Here is a 20,890-nt window from a genome sequence, read left to right as displayed (position 1 = left end):
ATCGGCACAGTCATGGGTGTGTTTCGCTTGGTTGTTTTTTTTTTTTCATTGCAACTTGATATAAAAGTCGAGCTCGTGCAATAAACCACAGTTGCAGTAAACGCCTTGTCAGTGTTCCTTCTTTGTTTGTCCTGTCTACTCCTGCGCCTTGTATCTTCCGAGTCATGCACCAACTCACCCAGCAGTCGATACTTCATTTGAAAAAGAGAAAGGAACGCAAAAAATAAAAAGAGCACGAAAAGAAAAGAGAAGACAAGGTACATAAAAACAGGAGTGTGCAGGGCTCCACGCTAGAACAACGATGTGGAGTGGAAGAGGCGAAACGACCATTGGCGAAATGGGTATGCAATTATGAGGGTCTGTTGCGCTTTGAGAGCGCACACTTTAAGGTTGTTAAGCGGTGGATCGTGTCTTCCTCCCTTCATGGAGCCGCGACAAAGTCCTGCTAGCACCGCATGGCCGCTAGCATCAAAGAGCAATTCAGGCGTCTGCAAGAGGCAGGATTCCCCATAGATGTTATACTAGCAGTGTGTGAAAGCCTTTTGCAAAAGCTAAAAGCCTCAAAGGATCACTGTACTGAGCAGGCAAGAGAATAAAACAAAAGCAAGACTCCCGTCCAGGTAATATCATATTATCATAGGTTCTCACATAATTTCAAGAAGCTAGCAGCGCGTTATAACGTACAAGTTGTTTTCTCTGCCCCGTGTAAACTTTCCAAGGTCTGCACTAAGAAAAGGAAAAAACGAGATGACTGCATGACCTAACATCAAAGTTCACGGAATCCAAGGCCCTATCCCTATCAGCTACAGGCTTCATTACATTGGGCAGAAAGGATATGCTTCAATGAGAGGGCGAGAAAACATAGATTATGTAAAAGGAAGGATCGTTGAGATAGTTGGTTCATGATGGTTTGCTTAAACTCAGAGGAGATGAATGCTTGAATGAACCGTCTCTTCACTTATCAAAGAAAGAAGCAGCTTTCTTAGATACTAGCAAATGATATCAGCAGTGTGTTGTGTTTTCTTATGCTTGCTTTCTGTATTTAATGCTTTCTCGCTCGAAATACACCTAGTTGTAAGTCAGCGCTGTGTCTGTACCTGCCGCAGTGGCTCAGTGGTTAGGGCGCTCCACTACTGATCCGGAGTTCCCGGGTTCGAACCCGACCGCGGCGGCTGCGTTTTTACGGAAGAAAAACGCTAAGGCTAAGGCGCCCGGAGCCCTCCACTACACGACACCTCTCTTCCTTTCTTTCACTCCCTCCTTTACCCCTTCCCTTACGGCACACATATGAGACAGATACTGCGCCATTTCCTTTCCCCAAAAACCGATTATTATTATTATTGTGTCTGTGTACTTCCTTTCTGTAGCTGTTTCGTTCCAGTACAAACTATGTGTATTCAACAAATCGGGAAGTAACTTAGCTGACCATTGCAAAGTGCATGAAATAGAGCAAGAGAACGGATGCTATCCAAAAAGAGACAACAGAGAATTCTTAAGATCAGCTAAAGGAAAAACTGAGTGTGAAACCACGGACATGTATTTTATAAGAAAGGCTGGGCAGTCCTGTTGTGAACTGGAATGGTTTCCCATTTCCTTCCTGTTGTTTTGCTTTCCTGTCTTTATTCCTAGGCGTTTTATTAGCTTTCACTTGCCTTGTTATTCTCATCCCTCATAACTGCATACTTAATTCGCTTATGGTCATTTCGCCTCTTCCACCCCACATCGTTGTTTTAGCGTGGAGCCCTGCACACTCCTGTTTTTATGTTCCTTGTCTTTCTTTCTTTTCTAGTTTTCCTTTCTCTTTTCTTTTTAATTTTACTAGACATAGTTTTACACCTCCTGTTTGGTTTCGGCCTAATTTCTGCTAGCTTTTATTTCTCATTCTTCATATATGCAATTCCTATTGCCCATTTGTCCTCTTTTTCCCCACATGTTTGTCTTAGCATGAACCTTGTACACTCGTTTTAGATTTTCATTTCCTTCGCCTTTTTAGTCGGGTTAGCTTTAGACGTCATGTTTGTTTTGCACAGGAGCCTTGTACACTCCCTTCATATTTCTCCTTCGATCTACATTTTTATTTCTTCATTTTTATCTGCGTTACTTGATGGGCTTTTATCTTTTAGGAGAACCTTAAAAAAGAAAAAAAACACACTCAAGAAGTGATTATTTATTTATTTATTTATTTATTTACACAGTACTGCTAGCCTCTAGGTGAGGCTGTAAGCAGGAGCGTGAGAATAAAAAAAAAACATAAGTGACATGCGCAAAACGAATCAAGGCACAACACGCTGCCTTCAACAAATGAGATGCACTCACAAGCAAAAATAGATGAAGGAAAGTTGCGTGCAGAAATCCAAAAAAAAAATCTCAAGAACACTCCGTAATCATCAATTACTATCTGACCGCATTCTGACAGCATTCATAAATGCTTCAGTAGTAGGGCATTCTACAATGCTGGCCGGAAGCCGGTTCCACTTACGGACAGTTTTCGGAAAAAAAGAGTTAGCGAAGGTTTGAGTGTGGCAGGAATAATCTTTAAGTTTTTTGCTATGATGCGATCGGGTGGTTCGTCGGTGTACAGGCTCTATGTAATCGTGTTTTCTCATACCTAGTTTATCATGAAACAGCAAGTGCATGTATTTTAATCGATCATACTGACGCCGTTTTTGTAAATTGTCTAAACCTGCCTTTTTTTACTAGAGTACACGCGGAAGTCGCCAGCTATATGATCGGTATATAAACCTAGCTGCTTTCTTTTGTACAGATTCGAGCTTGTCTATGTTGCCACGAGTGTGCGGGTCCCAAACAATTGATCCATATTCTAGAACTGGTCGAACTAAGGTTTTATATGCTATTAGTTTAACTTCGTTTGTACATTGTCGCAGAGTTCTTCTTAAATAACCTAATTTCCGCATGGCCCTCTTCACAATATCCGACATATGTTCATTCCACCTTAGATCCGATGTTATGATTATGCCTAGGTATTTATAGTTGTTTACCACTGCGAGAGTGCTGCTGCCTATGGAATATGAGAAATTTAATGGCTGCCTTTTGCGTGTTACGGTCATCGCAACAGATTTTTTTGTGTTTATTGACATCTGCCAGTCTGAGCACCAGGTTGCAATCCTTGCTAAGGCACTATTAAGTAGAGCCTGATCGCTGGAGTTGTGAATTTCGTGATAGATTATGCAGTCATCGGCGTATAGCTTGATTTTAACGGGTAGGTTATGAACTATGTCGTTAATAAATATTAAAAAGAATAAGGGCCCGAGAACAGATCCCTGCGGTATACCGGACTTGACAGGCGCAGGAGCAGAGCACACGTGATCTATTCTGACGCATTGGGATCGGCCACATAGGTAAGCTTCGATCCATGCAAGAAGAGAATTGTTTTTCAGCAGCGGTTCTAGTTTTGAAAGAAGTTTAGGGTGAGAGACGCAATCAAAAGCCTTTTCAAAATCAAGAAATATAATGTCGATTTGGCTTTGAATGTCAATGGCTGTTGCGAAATCGTGAGTTAGCTCCAGGAGTGCTGTTACTGTGGAGAGTCCTTTTCGGAAGCCATGTTGCCTGCTGTCGATTAGATTATTATGTTCAACAAATGTCGAGATATGATTAAAAATAATGTGCTCAAGAACCTTGGAACATGTACACAATAATGATATTGGCCTATAAGACGAAAGTAATGATGAATTATCTGCTTTGGGTATCGGCACAATTTTACTGCATTTCCAATCAAAGGGAATTTCTGGTTTAGTCAAAGAAAGATTGAACATAATACATAAATATTTACTGCACCACTCGGCATACCTAACAAGGAAAGCATTGGGTATACCATCAGCACCTGGTGACTTTTTGTTGTCGATATTCAGCAGTAACGACAGAAGGCCCTGTTCAGAAACAATAACATTATTAATTGGCAGACAATGTAACACTAAGTCGGGATGTGGTTTCTTACCATCATCGTTTGTGAATACTGAACAGAAAAATTGATTAAAAGCAGATGCCACTTGCGGTTGTGACGTTATTGTTTCGCCATTTGTACACAATTTGTATGTTATTTTCTTTTTAGGAGACAAATGCCGATAGAACTTTTCTGGCGCAGTGAGCAGAAAGCTCTTCATGGTGACGTTGAAATAGTAGTCCTTGTTCCTTTTTATGCATTCCTTTACCTGCGTACGTAGCACACAGAGCTTATTTTTGTTGGCCGCTGAAGGAGAAAGCCGGGTTTGCTTTCTTAACTTTTTGTTTTTCGCTCTAGCCGAATAACTTCTTTAGTCATCCAAGGACTAGTATTTCTTACTCGTTTCGTCAAAGCCGGCACAAAATCATTCACGCACTTCATAACAAGACTCTTGAAAAAACACCACAGAGCATCAACAGAGCAATCGGTAGATTCACTTAAAGCAACAAAATCTGAGAACGAACTGTCCAACAAATCTAAGATAGCAACGTCGTTGGCACGTGCGAATTGCGGGACTACGCGTATGTCTTTGTTTTTCTTAGCAGCAGGAGCGCATGCGATATTCAGCGATACCATCTTATGGTCAGATATGCCATCGTAGACATGCGTAACCGGATTTCGGCAAAGCAGGCTGCTGCTCACGAGGAAAAGATCTAAAATTGATTTAGCGTCTTTTTGTATGCGGGTGGGTTCTTTAACTAGTTGAGTAAAGTTGTGAAAAAAGATTAAATCTACAAATGGCTCAGAAATGACAGATAGTGGTTCAGGAAATTCACTGTCCCACTTGATGGAAGGCATATTAAAATCTCCAGCAAGTACTGTGTTGCAAGTAGCAATGTTACTAGAGCATAGGAATTCATTCAGTGCTTCAAAAAATGTGCTGTTGCTATCTGGCGGCCGGTAGAATGTACCTACAATCAAGGTAAATTCGGTTAAAGAAACCTTTAGCAGTATGCATTCGATATCAGGTATGTCGGGAAGACTGGTTACATGCAATGACTCTCGGAAAATAATTGCTACGCCACCGCCCCGAGAGTTCCTATCTTTGCGAAGCATTCGGTAGCCTACGGGTACTATTTCAGCGCTCTCGATATCCGTGTGCAGCCAGGTTTCTGTTAGGCATACGATATGTGGCCTGTGTGTGAGCACGATACTTTCTAGGTCAACTGTTTTATTAACGATGCTTCGCGCATTTAGCTGAATACACACAAACGACCTATCCTCGGGGGCTACGGTTTGAGTAGTTTGAGTAAGCGTTATCTTCTTTTTGTGTGTCAGCCCTTTTGATTTTGCTCCTCTTTGCACATGCTCATTGACTGATAGTGGTGTTTGGCTCCTATACATTCGATGTGGTGGCTTTTCTACAATAAAGGTGCAAGTTAGTGCTTGACCCGTCCACATGTCTGTGTCGTCCGTGTCATTTTAGCACTCTGTTTTCATAAAAAGATATAAACTAGTTCCCGCAGCCTACCTCTCTTGTCTGCTAACAGTACAATGTCATCCGCATACATCAGTCCGACCAGCAATTGACTGACCTTCTGGTCTTCCTGCATATAACTCACGTCAACTCCTACCTTACTCTCTCATTTGACTCACGTATATCATGAAAAGAAGAGGTGATAGTGGACAGCCCTGTCTTAGCCCACTTTTAATTTTAGCTGGTTTTGTAGTTTCTCCCTCCCATGTTACCACCACCACATTGTCTGAACATACATGTTGCAGAAACTCAACCTGATTCCTAACTGAACCGCATCCCTTCTATTGGCCCCATTGCTTTTCCTAATTCACATTGTCATATGCCCCCTTAATGTCTAAAAATGCTATCCATAGAGGCCTCCGACTTGCCTCAGCTATCTCTATATACTGAGTTAAAACGAATAGATAGTCCTCCTACCGTCTGTCCTTTCAGAAACCGTTCTGCAGCTCTCCTGAGACCTCCTCATATTCTGCCCATTCTTCCATTCTCATTTTCACCATCTGCATTGCTAGCCTGTATATAATTGATGTGACCGTAACTGGTCGGTAGGATTTAATGTTGTCCATGTTTTCCTCACCTTTGTATATTAGTAGGGCCCGGAAATTTAGTCACTAAAGAACCCCGAAACAGGCAGGCATCTAGGCTCTAAAAAATATAAAAATAGGCACTATAAAGCAAAAATAGGCGCTCTGAATAACACTCTTTAATTATTAGTGCAAGATTTCTCAAACACGAAGCGTACGCAGTGCTCAATTGAAGCACGCCACAATAAAGCACATTCTCAGGTTTTCGAACTTGAAGCTCCTTCAGTTTTCGCTAAGCATAGCTTTGTACTTCGAAAAGCTTTTTGACATCACATGAAGTTAGTGGCACGAATCTAAAACATGAGAGTTCATAGGGGCTCAGGCCTTTAGGTGATGTGGCCGTATTGTCTCCGCGTAGAAGGTCTCTGATTTAGAAAATTGTTTCTAGGCCTCTATTTTTTTCTACCAATTGTTGCATCTTCGTAGAAGCAGTAGCGGCCTTTCCTTCCAGTCCCCGAAGTGCTGCTTGTACTTCTTCGACTGCCTTCAATGGTTCATCTATTGAGAGTCCAGCCTTTTCCAACTTTGTCATCCTTTCTGTCAATGTTGAGAAGTTTGCTCCGATGTATGTCAGGTCTCTTTCCAAACTCGTCTCTTCGAATGTTGCTCTTGCTTTGATCACGCAGACAGCGTCATCCCTGGTTTCCTCAAAGACAGATTTGACGACTTCAAGGCGCTGTGCATAATATTCTGGTGCGTTTATCCGTATTCCCCATCGAGTCAAAACAGGCTTTGGTGGCAGAGGAATGTAAGGTGCTGTGGCGCGGAAAACAGCAATTCTTGATGGAGATTTAAGAAACATCTGTTTTGTGCTAAATACTAGCGCGTCCACTTGAAGAAAAGAGAGCCGGACACATTTGACAACACGATACATTGCATGAACAATGCAGATCAGATGAACCATCTTGTATAAAAGCGTCAGTCCCTTTCCTGCCTTGCATATTTAGGATGCCCCGTCCGTGACGAACAAAACTATCATGGAATCGCAGCGCTAGCAGACAAGCACACAGGGAGGACACAGACACACACTTGCGCTGAACTGTCAACTTTATTTTGAACTTGTCTGAACCGTGCCTTATATGTAACAGAAGGGCATTAACACGCAAGCGCATCTACTGCACAGATACGACGGGAATAGCCTCAGTCACGTTTTGATAGTGCATTCAGGGAGGGTTTGATCCCGACAAGAAACACCGGCACGAAAAAAAAAAAATGCAAAGCAGTCAAGGCCCCCTACGGCAGCTGCCTCTCGCTCACTTCGGCGACAAGCCCGCCACTTCACTCTGCATGACGGTCTCCTCTATTGTCGCAATTACATGCCCGACGGTCGAAAATGGCTCCTCGTCATCCCTCGCCAACTACGAGCTGAAGTCTGCGCCTCTGTCCATGCCAACCCCCAGACTGCTCATGCTGGTGTTTTGAAAACCTACACTCGACTTCGGCACCGGTACTACTGGCGTGGAATGTACAGCTTTTTACGCAAGTACATTCGCTCATGCATTGCATGCCAACGCCGCAAGTCTCCGTCACAGCGCCTTTCTGGCCCATCGCAGCCATTACCTTGCCCTGCCCGTCCCTTTGATCGCGTCGGCATCGACCTTTACGGGCCCCTGCCCTCTACCCCTTCAGGTCACCGTTGGGTTATAGTCGCCATAGACCATCTCACGCGCTATGCTGAAACGGCGGCTCTTCCGGCGGCTACAGCGCGAGACGTGGCCTTCTTCATTCTCCGCCACGGCGCCCCTCGCGAGCTTCTGAGCGACCGCGGCCGTGTGTTTTTATCCGAGGTTGTCCAGGCGCTTCTGCAAGAGTGCCGTATCATTCACAGAACCTGCACAGCGTACCATCCTCAGACCAACGGCCTCACCGAACGGTTTAACCGGACACTCGGTGACATGCTCACCATGTATATCAGTCCCGACCATTCCAACTGGGACCTCGTTCTTCCGTTCGTCACCTACGCATATAATACCGCCGTCAGTCCACCACAGGCTATTCTCCGTTCTTTCTTCTTTACGGCCGCGAACCTACAAGCATGCTTGACACCATTCTTCCCTACCATCTTGATGCATCTGACTGCGCAACTGCTTCTGAAATTGCCAAGTATGCCGAGGAATGCCGCCAGATCGCCCGTTCCCTCACGTCCGCTGACCAGAATCGACAAAAAGAGCGTAGGGATTCCGGTAGTCAAACTCACGTACCCCTTTCCCCCGGCTCACTTGTCTGGCTCTGGATCCCTGCTGGCTCTCCTGGCCTGTCGTCCAAATTCCAAGCCAAATATCAAGGCCCTTACCGTGTTCTTTCTCAACCTTCCCCTGTGAACTATGTCGTCGAACCACTGACACCCTCCTCTGACCTTCGCCGTCGTGGCCGTGAAACGGTGCATGTCAGTCGCCTCAACCCTTACCATGACCCCTTGATCTGCACTACGCCTTGAGTCGCCAGGATGGCTCCTTTCATCCCCGGGGGCCATTGTAAAGACGTATGTTTCTTAATCTTTCACTGTATATGCCTTGTAAATAGGGGGCTCGAAGCTCGTCAAGTGGAAACTTCCACTTTTTCTTCGAGCCCTCCTCGCCCTCCGCTAATCTTTTTGTGAGGAAGAAATAAAATTATTGATTGATTGATATTGATTGATTGATTGAAGATGTGACAACGAGGTAGCGGCAGGGCTATCGCTGAGTGCGTGCTGCTGCCGGGCTCTAGAATAACCGCGGACGCCTAGAAGGCCTCGTTCTGCGCCTGGTTCTGGTGGTGCTTGAGCTATTAAACCCCCTTTCACAATAAAATTTGGATTGGCATCCAAAAGGAAACATGAAATGCGGTGTCGTGTAGTACACAAGAAAGCGAAAGAAGAGGTGCAAAAAGTGGCGTGAATCAGAATTGTACTAAACAGCAAACAACAAACTGCGTTTCTTTGAGAACACATTATCCTACGTGATCTTGCGATGAAGTAAACAAAACATATAAAGTGTGCTATCTGATGTATGAATGAAGGGAAGAAAATAACGCAGGGGAAAGCAGCTGCAGTTCCTTTGAAAACTGAGCATGCTGTATTGTGGAGGGTGTATTGTTCCATATTTTTATGCTACCAAATTCCAGTACTTGTTGACCGTAAATATCACTACCGGGGAAGGTTGCCCAATGTTGGATTTCTAGTGGAGCGGGCTGAAGTATGAAAGAGTGCAGTGGGTGGTTATCCTTAGGTCGCGCACCTAATCAAGATTTTGAGCTCAAAAAACTAGTCTGCTTGAAACGGAATGAGTCATTATTCTAACCATGCCTTTCTGCAATATTCTTATGGGATCAAAATATGTTCTGTATGCACATCGCCTCACTAATTGTACTTAATATTATAGATAAAATTTGTGGACATTCTTGCTTGGATTGTATGTAGGACATGGACTTGTGTTGCATTTTTTTGGTGTACTTTTAACTCTTCCACCCGCCCCCCTTTCCCACTATTATGCCAAGCATTGCGGTGTGGGGAAATAAATTAATAAAATAAAATGTCCTGTCCAAAAACTCAAGGAGAGAATATGCTTGGACATGCTGGTACATTGTTAGACAGAATTTAGAAACCATAGTGCACTAAGGATGAGGCGAGGACAGGTTCCGGAATATACACCATATTACTTCTGGTGTATGCACCTCTGGTTAACGACATCCTGGTCAAAATCATGGGGAAGAAATGAGCCTGGCAGATCATGTAATAGATGGCCAGATAACTGATAGTCACTAAGGGTCCTGATTTCAAGAGAAGGCAAAGCATAGCAGCAGAAAGTTAAATGGGCGGATGAGATCAAGAAGCTTGTGGGTGGCCACAGCTGGGTCAGAAGAGAAGATATGGGAGAGGCCCTTGTCCTGCAGTGGCCACTGTCAGGGTGAAGATAATGAGTTTCCTTGTTGGTTCATACTTCGGAACAGTAGGGCAACAAGACGAAAAGGGGCCAGTGAACGAGTAGACACGCATAGCACTAGCTTCCAAGAACGGAAAAAATGCACAATTTATACGTGCAGCATTGCCATGTCATCACAAGACATGGAAAAATCAGCGCGAACGTAGGTAGGCAATTCCTTTTTTAGAAAGTCTGACAGAAGGAGTGCTTACACAAGCACCTCCTGATCTGGCTATCTTTTCTGCCTCGATGATTTCACGAGTGCGCTTGTCCTTGCTTTTCCCAACTAAAAAAAAAAAAAAATCGAGGAACGGCCTGCAATTTTTACATGCGTTGCAATGCTTCACTAGTTCTCTGTCTTCTTCGTTCTTATTACTTATGTTGCAATTATGCTCGCGATTATACTAACTATGCTCAAAGTTTTAACCCGTTTGTTCTACCTTTCTACCTTCTAATAACAGGCTTAGATTTCTGGACATTAGCATCACCTTTAACCCTGGTCATAAAGTTGAATGGCGCAAGGGAACGAATAAAGGAAGACACAGAGACAGAGGCGCTCTTTCTGTCTCTGTCTTTTCCTTTGTTTGTTCCTTTGCACCATTCAACTTTATGATGAATCAATTAGCCCAACAGCAAGTACTTCTGCAACCCTGGTCATGGAGCCACGCAATAGCAAGCCTCTCCTGCCCTTCAACTAGACCCACTCCAAGCTGGTCAAAAGAGAGATTTCGAACCTTTCGCTCCAAAATGCCTTCTGAAAATCATGTTCGCATCTGATGTAGCAAAGTATGCAATACAGTGCAATAGGCTATCGCATGCTGGCTATCCTGGTCACCTTCAGATATCAACAGGGGAAAGTTTGTAGAAAAAGTTGATTACTGAACAGCAAGCTTGTGCCTGTGCATCCTTTGAAAGAAGAAAAAAATGTCAGTAATTCCATACTTGCACACCATCTCTCACAACCTGGAGCACATTACAAAACAGATAGAAGTTTCAGATGTTCTTTCCACCCCTGAGAAGTTGGACAGCCTATGCAAGGCAAACAAGTGTGTTCGTCACATGTCGAGTCAATGCAAAAAGAACCATCAAACTTTCTTGATTGTAAAGAAGATGCAGTGTACCAAATTCCACTGTCATGTGACAACAGCATGTAGGACAAACTGGTCGCTTCCTCAATGACCGCCTTCGTGAGCATAATCGTAATTAAGTAATAAGAACTAGTGAAGCATTGCAATGCATGTGAAAATTGCAGGCCATTCCTCGATTTTTCTTTTTTTTATTGGAAAAAGCGAGGACAAGTGCACTCGTAAAATCATTGAAACAAGAAAGATAGCCAGATCAGGAAGTGCTTGTGTAAGCACCCCTTCTGTCAGAATTTCTAAAAAGGAAATTGCCTACACCTATGTTCGCGCTGATTTTTCCATGTCTTCTGATGACACGGCAATGCTGTACGCAGAAATTGTGCTTTTTTTTTTCATTACAGTTGCTGGAAGCGTGCGTCTGCTCGTTTACCGGTCCCTCGTGCTGTTCCGGAGAGCTTGCATCACACAAGAAGGAAAGAAGCCAAGTTGATCGGAAAACTCATTCTGGTCGTGAACCGGAGCCGAACCCCCAAGCCATCGTTTGCGACAAAAGGGCGGCGGGTGGAATGACCGCCAACCATGTTTGGCACCGTTCACTTGCAAACCGTGCATCGGACAGCAGTGTTTGGCAGTCATAAGAAAGGCGCTCACAACATCCGCGATCGTGAACACGGGGCTCGCTTTCTCAGCGACGCAGCGTGGCTTTCGGCCTCAAGAAGGCGCCGTCCGCTCGACCTTGAGAAGAGCGCCGGACATCCAGCAGGCCTCACTGCAAAGCTGGCCACTTCTCTGCTAACGAATCAATCATAACGGAAGTAAACAGGCGGCCTTGCTCCGCTCTCAGCACGCCAAGCCCCGCTCAACGTCCGCAGAGGTTCTCACCGTGCATCGTAACTTTGGCAGCACAAACGGCGGAAATCTGGCGCCCGCAAAGGTGCCCGTGCACTGACCGCACAGACGCGAAGACGGCAACAGCTGAAAGGCGCTCTCTTCTCGCTCCTGACAGCTGGCGTGCGAGAGACCGGCGGTGAATGGCGTAATCCCAGCAGAGCGCCAAGACCATTGTCGATCACTGATCGGCGCACAAAAACAGAGCTTTAGGCTGCCGCCCAGACGCTTTCGTCACCCTCTAAAAAGCGAGCGCCCACTTGCCCAACAGTGGCGACCGTGAGAAAGCCACGGACGGCCAGGTGTGGCGACCGGCGCTCCCGCGACTCACCTTTCGGCGGCAAAATGTCTCCGGTACATGGCTCCGGCGGTTCCTCTCAAGTCTCCCAAGTCTCCATGTCGAGGTCCAATGATGCCTATGAGTGGCGATCGGCTGGTTTCAGTGGTCCGCAAGTCCAGCAGACGCGGCGCACAACACAGGGGTATCAGTGACGCGCGCGCGGCATAGCAGAATACAACGGCGCACGCGATCACAGCGGGACGAAATCACCGTAATGGCGGCGTGCAGCTATCAAATTTGCGCGCTCTCCGTCTGCTTGCCGGTGCCTCCGCCGCTCCCGATTGGCGCGAAGTGCGAGCAGCGACGCAAAAAAAAAAAAACAAAAAACAGCTTCTTTCATTAGTTCATGTGAAACTTCTTGCGTTTTTGATTTACCATGAGCGCGCATAAGACACTCAAAAATTATCCACTACTTATCAGCAAGTAAAACATTGTTATATTTTTAAAAGTTGAAGGACCGCGAGAAACGTGACAAGCGTTTGCGGGTCGGTAGGCTGGAAACGCTGATTGGTAAAAAAAATGTGACATCACGCTTGTAACGTTGTGGTCACGTGGATGGATGGATACGGCTGAACCCTTTACATCGGGCGGTGGCTCAAGCCACCTAGCCATGTCTTGTGAAATTTTACTCCTGTCTTGCTTTTAGCCACCAATCAGATAACCTTCGCTTGGTTACTTCTAACTTCTTAAAATCCACTTTCCCTTCACTATCCCTAAACCTCAATGCCTTGGGTAAGTCAGCCTCGCTGCCTTCCACTGTAGGGTGAAGCCCTTTACAGAAAAGTATCAAGTGTTCAGCTGTTTCCACCTCCTCTCCGCACGCAATGCACAAAGTGTCTATCTCCTGGTACCTGACTCTATACGTCTTAGTCCGCAAAACTCCAGTCCTGGCCTCAAACAACAAAGAACTTCCCCTACAATTATCATAGATATTTTCTTTGACAATTTCCTGTTTAAAGGTCCGGTATGTTTCTAGTGCCGATTTCGTCAGCATCCCTGTTTTCCACAAAGCTCTCTCTGTTCCTTTAACCTTTTTCTTAACCGATAATTGCTGATTTGCCCCCTTACTGCTGTCCAGATATTTGCTTGTCAATTTTCTAGTTCGCTTTCTCCATTTCGTGTCAACATTCTTCATATACAGGTATCTGAAAACTTTCCTAGCCCACCGCTTTTCCTCCATCCTTCTCAATCGTTCCTCAAATGCTATCTTACTGCTAGCCTCTCTGCTCTCGAAAGACGCCCATCCCATATCACCCTGTACCCCCTGATTTGGTGTATTGCCATGTGCTCCCAAAGCTAACCTCCCTACTCCCCGTTGCCTAATTTCCAGCCTTGCTTGAACATCTGGCCTCATACACAGGACCGCATTCCCGAAGGTCAGGCTAGGGACCATCACCCCTTTCCAGATCCCTCTTACCACCTCATACCTATTGTAATTCCACAGTGCCCTATTTTTCATGACAGCTGCATTCCTACTAGCTTTATTCATTACATATTTTTCATGCTCTGTCAGATACTCAACACTGTTATTTATCCACACCCCAAGATACTTGTACTCATTCACTACTTTTAGCACGAACTCCTGTATTCTGTGCTCGCCGCCCTCTTCATTAAATGTCATGACTGCAGATTTTTCCTTACTATACTTGAAGCCTAATCTATCTCCCTCTGTACTGCATATGTCTAACAACTTCTGCAGGTCTTCCTTGTTGTCAGCCATTATCACTATATCGTCCGCATATATTAGTCCCGGTTATAGTGAACTAGAATACGGCGAGGGCGGAAACTGTGCGAGAGCCCTCTTTATGCTACCTTTGGCATTAAGACTGCCAGAACCGAGACCCTCGTTAAGCGGTATTACAGGACGTGCTACGTCCACCGCTATGGACGAGGGTGGCGCTGGTGAACACTCTCAAGGTTCGCTTACACGCAAAACATAAATACCCACGAAAGCAGCAGATTGGACAGCCGTCGCCGTAGCTCAGTTGGTAAGAGCACCGGACGCGATATTCGGAGGTCGTGGGTTCGGATCCCACCGGCGGCATGGTTGTTTTTTCTGCTGGTTTATAAGTAATTTTCTTTAAAACCAATTGATTGGCATTAAAATAATAAAAAAATAGAAAACACTCCCCTATACACCTTAGTTTCCTTGACTGTTGGCTTCCTTAATATGTTTGATAAACGAGCCCCTTATTTCACTTGCCTTGTCTGCTAATAGCTTAACGGGGGTCTCGGTTCTGGCAGTCTTGATGCCATAGGTAGTATAAGAGGGCTCTCGCACAGTTTCCGCCCTCACCGTTAGATGACGTTCTACGTCACAGTTGCGGTATTACAGGACGTGCTACGTCCACCGCTATGGACGAGGGTGGCGCTGGTGAACACTCTCAAGGTTCGCTTACACGCAAAACATAAATACCCACGAAAGCAGCAGATTGGACAGCCGTCGCCGTAGCTCAGTTGGTAAGAGCACCGGACGCGATATTCGGAGGTCGTGGGTTCGGATCCCACCGGCGGCATGGTTGTTTTTTCTGCTGGTTTATAAGTAATTTTCTTTAAAACCAATTGATTGGCATTAAAATAATAAAAAAATAGAAAACACTCCCCTATACACCTTAGTTTCCTTGACTGTTGGCTTCCTTAATATGTTTGATAAACGAGCCCCTTATTTCACTTGCCTTGTCTGCTAATATATATATATATATATATATATATATATATATATATATATATATATATATATATATATATATATATATATATATATATATATATATATATATTAGCAGACAAGGCAAATGAAGTGAGGGGCTCGTTTGAAAAACATATTAAGGAAGCCAACAGTCACCGAAATCAAGGTGCATAGGGGAATGTTTCTTTTTTTAGATCTAAGTACTATTAATCTAAGTACTATATTATCCCACTGATAAGCACAACACATAAAAAAACATTCCCCTATGCACCTTCGTTTCGGTGACTGTTAGCTCCCTTCATAAGTTTGTCAAACGGGCCCCTCATTTCATTTAACTTATCTGCTAATAGCTTAAAGAGGGTCTCGGTTCTGGCAGTCTTGATGCCATAGGTAGCTTAAGAGGGCTCTCGCACAGTTTCCGCCCTCGCCGTGAGATGACGTTCCACGTCATACTCGCAGTATTACAGGACGTGCTACGTCCGCCGCTATGGTCGAGGGTGGCGCTGGTGAACACTCTCAAGGTTCGCTTACACCCAATGAACATAAATACCCACGAGAGCAGCAGATTGGACAGCCGTCGCCGTAGCTCAGTTGGTAAGAGCACCGGACGCGATATTCGGAGGTCGTGGGTTCGGATCCCACCGGCGGCATGGTTGTTTTTTCTGCTGCTTTATAATTAATTTTCTTTAAGCGATTTATTAATCTAAGTACTATAATATCCCACTGATAAGCACAACACATAAAAATCAATCAATCAATCAATCAATCAATCAATAATTTTATTTCTTCCTCACAAAAAGATTAGCGGAGGACGAGGAGGGCTCGAAGAAAAAGTGGAAGTTTCCACTTGACGAGCTTCGGGCCCCCTATTTATGAGGCATATACAGTGGAACATTAAGAAACATACATCTTTATACATTAGAAAGTTTAAAAGTCAGTATGTGTAATATGCAATACAAAAATAATATACTCATTTTAGAGCCACAAATAAAATACAACAACAATTTCATACACGCTCACTGTCGCGTTACAAAGGACTTAAGCATATTGTTGGTAATGGTGCTTATGTTAATTCCTTGACAATGAAGGTGGTTTAGTAGGGTCGGTAGGGCATGACGGAGCATTTGTTCAGATAGTCTTAAGCGTGAGTAAGGAATTTTCCAAATTAGATTAGTGCGTGTATTGTAGTGTCGTGTTTGAGGGGTCAAGTTAGCAAGTGTACGGAGAATTTCAAGCGAGTCATGCTTATATCGCTTTGCAAGGTAGAATGAGTACATATGATGGATGGAAAGAATGTCAAATTTAGTGAAAAGTTCGGATGTATGTTCACGATAATGAACATTTGCTATGCTGCGGATCGCTCTTTTCTGACGTAGGACATGTATGCGATTTAAATTACCAAGTGTTGTTTTACCCCACACTAAGAGACAGTAGTTAACAAAGGAAAAGTGAATTGTAAATGTGTAATTTAACGGCCGTCGGTAAGTACGATTTATATTTAGTTATGACTCCAGCAGCTTTTGCTATCTGTGTGGTAACGTGGTCAATGTGCGTGTCCCAGGACATATTTTTGTGAAAGTGGACACCAAGACATTTTACAGAATCTACGATTTCTACATCTGCGTCGCCTAAAGTGAACGTCATCTCTGGAGCGCTGGCTGCTTGTCTGGTAGTGAAAATAATGGCCTTTGTTTTATTAGCATTAATCTTTAAAGAGTTTATTTCGCTCCAGGTGGCCAGTTTTTCCAGAGTGTTGTTTATTTCGGATTGAAGAGAATGATAGGAACGACTGCGAAAAAATATTGTCGTGTCGTCTGCATATGTTACGTATTCTGCGTTGCTACTAATGCACGTAATATCATTTGTGTACAAGTTAAATAATAGGGGACCAAGTATGCTGCCTTGGGGGACACCTGCTTTTATTGGCTGGCAAGAGGATAGAATTTCCTGTATGGAAACGCACTGCATTGTTTTCGAGGTAAGACTTTAAGAGGTCGAGAGGTATTCCACGTATTCCATATACTTCCAGTTTTTTTAACAAAGTAACATGGTTTATGCTATCGAATGCCTTCGAAAAGTCTATATATACACCTGCAATTACATATTTTTCTTCGATTGCTTTCAAAATTATTTCTTTTTGAGCCAAAAGAGCATATTCTGTGGACATTCCTTTTCTAAAGCCAAACTGAGTGGGATTAATTAAATTATGTTTAGTGGCAAACTTGGTAATTCGTATGTGGATGAGTTTTTCTAGACCTTTTGAGAAGACTGGCAGGATGGAAATTGGCCGATAGTTTGTCAGATTATTTTTGTCCCCTTTTTTAAATATAGCGACTACCTTAGCGATTTGCATCTTCCTGGGGAAAGTGCCTGTTGAGAGGCAAATATTGTACAAGTATGTGAGCGGCGACAAAATGAGGTCTAATGCATATTTTACTGGTTTGATCTGGATATTATCAATATCACAAGCAAAGCTGTTTTTCAGTGAATGGTACACAGCACAGACCTCAGTCTCGCTAGTAGGGTCAATGTAAAAACTTTGTGGGTTTCTAATCATTCCATTTATTGCCTCCGAGGAATGTGTGCTGGTGACCAAGTTTAGAAAAAAGGTATTAAATTCCTCTGCTAGCATCGCTCCCTTAATGACTTTCTTGTTTAATATGATTTCATTAATATTTTCCTTTACGGGAACTCTATTTAGCAGCACATTAATTTTTTTCCATATATGTTCAGCTTTTGGGGCACTACCAACTTCAAAGTAGTTACATAAATAAACCTGTTTTGCCTTTCGCAGCTTAGCATTAGTTTTGTTTCTATGCCTTTTAAAAATTTCCCAGTCTTTCAGATTGCGAGTGTTTAAGAACCTAGTAAATAGCCTTTCTTTTTTTCTTATTAATTTCAAACAATCGTTATCGATCCAAGGTTTTCGAATTTTTCTTCTTTTTTTGCATGTTTTCATTGGAAATGAACTAGAGTATGCATCAATAAACAATCTCAAAAAAGTTCATAAGCACCATCGGCGCTCGGGGAGCTATACACTGGTTCCCAGTTTACCGCAGAAAGGTTTGTGCGAAATGTGTTCAAAGTTTTTTCATTAATTTCTTGAAATGCTTTCATTACATTGGCTCCGTCCGCATGTTTCCTTAGCGCATTTTTAGCGAGTAAGAAAATAGGCAAGTGGTCACTTATGCCGGACGTGATAACGCCACCAAAAACTTCGTGTTCAGGGATGTTTGTGACAAAGACATCCAATAAGGTACACGACGTTGTTGTTATACGTGTAGCGTCTTTGATCACATTGTGGCAGGAGTGTGATAGGAGTAAGGTTTGTAAGCACTGCTGAGTGTTGGATTTAGTCATCAGATCAATATTGAAATCACCACCCAAAAACAAGTTGAGGTTGTTATTGCTTGCATAGTTAAGGATGTCTTCAAGGTGACGAAGAAAAGAGTCAACTACTCCATTAGGAGGACGATACATGACAACTATAAGATACCTCTGACTTATTGCAGTAAGGCACTCTACATCATCGGAAACAATAGAAAACTGATCAAGCACATCACACTCGATACATTTTTTTACGTGCAACAACAGACCGCCACCACCTTTCCGAGTTCGATTCAGACAAAATGTATTGTACCTGTCATCAGTGATATTATCACACTCTGAATGAAGCCAAAACATTTCCCTCTGCACCTTGGTTTCGGTGACTGTTAGCTCCCTTCATATATATATATATATATATATATATATATATATATATATATATATATATATATATATATATATATATATATATATATATATATATATATATATATATATATATATATATATATATATATATATATATATATATATATATATATATATATATAAATATATATCATGAACGGCGCCGTTACAAACGCTAGCGCCGCTGATCCCGTGTGATTCATTATGGCGGCGCCGCTGAAGTTGTCTCCACCCCGGCGACGCTGGAATCGAGGCACCCTTCGCGGTACCGAACGCAGCGCCTCCGGGCGAGCAGCGGCATCAACGCTCGCATGGTGGTGTCGTCGGTGGCCGCCGCTTTCTGCAGGGGTGTCGGCTAGCTGCATAAGTGTGTGTGGGCCAGCCGTAGCATTCGCAGAAGCTCCTTCGGCGGCGGCGGCGCCGTGTTGCGAGGAGCGCGTTGTGTGCATGTGTATCTGAGGGTGCGGACGCCGCAGTGCTCTGTGCGTGCGTGCGTGTCGCGGGGAATACTGTGCAAGGGACGCCGCGACGACACCCAAGGTGATCGTGCCTACCACGGCGCCCGCGGACAACAGCCCTGCGCCACAATGACGGAATATAAACTAGTGGTCGTCGGCGGTGAGCATCACTTGTTATTTTGTCATTATCTTTTCCGACACCCGACTGCACATCGTCGGCACTGGTCGCACGAATGTTGTGCTCTGCCGACCCCTGCGGCGATACGTGCAACACTCCTCCTTCACTATCCCTTGTTTCGTTACTCTCGAGGCGCCTCTCGTCTGGTTTTGCGTGGTGATTTACTTTGATGATTTACTTTGTCGTGGACGCGTTCATTTCAGCTTCATCCGTAGGGACGGCGCCTGAGCATTTGCCTGCAGCGCGCGTTGTTTGTAGTGCGGTCTGGGCAGCCTGTGGAAATCCGGGTGTCGCGGAACGCCTCTGTATGGCGAGTCTGCGGGCACCGAACGGCCTCGAGAAGTGGCGAGACGCGGGGGCGCAGAGCCCGGTGTGGGCGCGAGCAGAACGAGTGTAGTCGGAGAGGGCAACCCGGCTTTGTACGCCTCCCAAGTTCGAGCAAAACTCTTCGCTCTTGCGAGAACTACATAGCAGAAAAACGCCCCGGAGAGAAAAAGTAAAAACGAGGAGGCGAGGAGGAGACGGACTGACTGCATGGGAACCAAGTCTCCAAGATAAATGCGTGCAGGAGGAGAGAGCAAGAGTGAAAGAAAAAAAAATGCCGGGGCTGGCGCTTGCGGCCAACTTTTTTGTGTGCATATGTGGTGTGCCTACGAATTTGTATAGCGGCGTTAGGCTTAAATGAATAGGCCTAGGTTGCCTAGGTCTGGAAGGCGAGCGCCTATACTGAGCTCGTGGGGTGCGGTGACTCGCCTGCTTCGTATTTGCATATCGCTTTGCGCGTGTGGCAGTACTTTTTCGGAGCTCGCAAGTGCCTCTTTTCTGGCAATTTTTCTTTACCTGTTTTCATTTTATCTTGTTTCTCTGTACTGCAGAGGAGCAGCGCCGGGCTTACGAATTCCTTTGTCCGCACAAAAAAAAAAAAAAATGTAGATCGCGCTGTTCTCGTTTCTCTTTGCTGCTGATTGGCGAAAACGTATTTTGAGAGCGCCACCTCTGTGGAACATTCTTGCCGATTCTCTTTGTTGGCGGCCGATAACCCACGCTCTCCCCCTCTGACTGGACCGGCTGAGAAAAACCAGTGCTCTTCCGCCGATACTGAAAGTGCCTCGGCAGTGTTTGTCGCTTTGGAAACGGCGTCGGCTCTTTGGTCGTCTGCTCGGTTGGTTACCTGTACGTGTTATGTCGCGGTGTCAGCGTTTCGGAACGCTACCAGATGGGAGAAGGTAATGTTTTACGTTGCCAGGACGTTACACGGCAATCGTTAGCGCAGTTGGTCCCTGAGCGCCCCAATGCAAGAGAAAATTCACTTCCACTGACTGAACTTACTTATTGCCAAACACAAAAAATCGTGCCAAAATCTTCACATACTAATGGTGCCGCAACATTTCAACAGTGCAATGCTTAATAGTAGTGTAACCAGCTTCCTAGTCCTTTAAGATAGCATGATGTGGAGTGACCAACACTACGCAGCATTAAATGAAGTGCATTTCAGCAAAACAGACGGAAGCATACAGCGCACTGCAAGGACAAAAGAAAGGAAGACACATGAGACGCACAAGCACTGACTCAGAATAGTTTATCTCTAACCTCCGC

General features: G+C 44.4%; 2 protein-coding genes across 5 annotated transcripts in view; one reads left to right on the top strand and one right to left on the bottom strand.

The window, feature by feature from the left end:
- The window catches only part of LOC144110486 (transcriptional activator Myb-like), a 195,247-nt gene extending 182,765 nt beyond the window's left edge, over positions 1-12,482 (bottom strand). For 2 of the 3 annotated variants that reach the window (XM_077643420.1, XM_077643422.1), the window contains exon 1: positions 12,226-12,481. In XM_077643420.1, the coding sequence (XP_077499546.1) occupies positions 12,226-12,254 (29 nt within the window). In that variant the 5' untranslated portion in view covers positions 12,255-12,481. Of the gene's footprint in view, positions 1-12,225 lie in introns of all 3 variants that reach the window. The other variant, XM_077643419.1, reaches the window with a different exon arrangement.
- Positions 12,483-18,960: 6,478 nt separating this feature from the next.
- Ras85D (GTPase ras-like protein 1) overlaps positions 18,961-20,890 on the top strand; it is a 109,478-nt gene continuing 107,548 nt past the window's right edge. Inside the window, exon 1 of one of the 2 annotated variants that reach the window (XM_077643484.1) lies at positions 18,961-19,276. In XM_077643484.1, the coding sequence (XP_077499610.1) occupies positions 19,246-19,276 (31 nt within the window). In that variant the 5' untranslated portion in view covers positions 18,961-19,245. The remainder of the gene's footprint in view (positions 19,277-20,890) is intronic. The other variant, XM_077643485.1, reaches the window with a different exon arrangement.

This window comes from Amblyomma americanum, chromosome 11, assembly GCF_052857255.1.
Source record: "Amblyomma americanum isolate KBUSLIRL-KWMA chromosome 11, ASM5285725v1, whole genome shotgun sequence".
Taxonomy (NCBI): Eukaryota; Metazoa; Arthropoda; class Arachnida; order Ixodida; family Ixodidae; genus Amblyomma; species Amblyomma americanum.
This window is presented reverse-complemented; position numbering and strand designations above follow the sequence as displayed.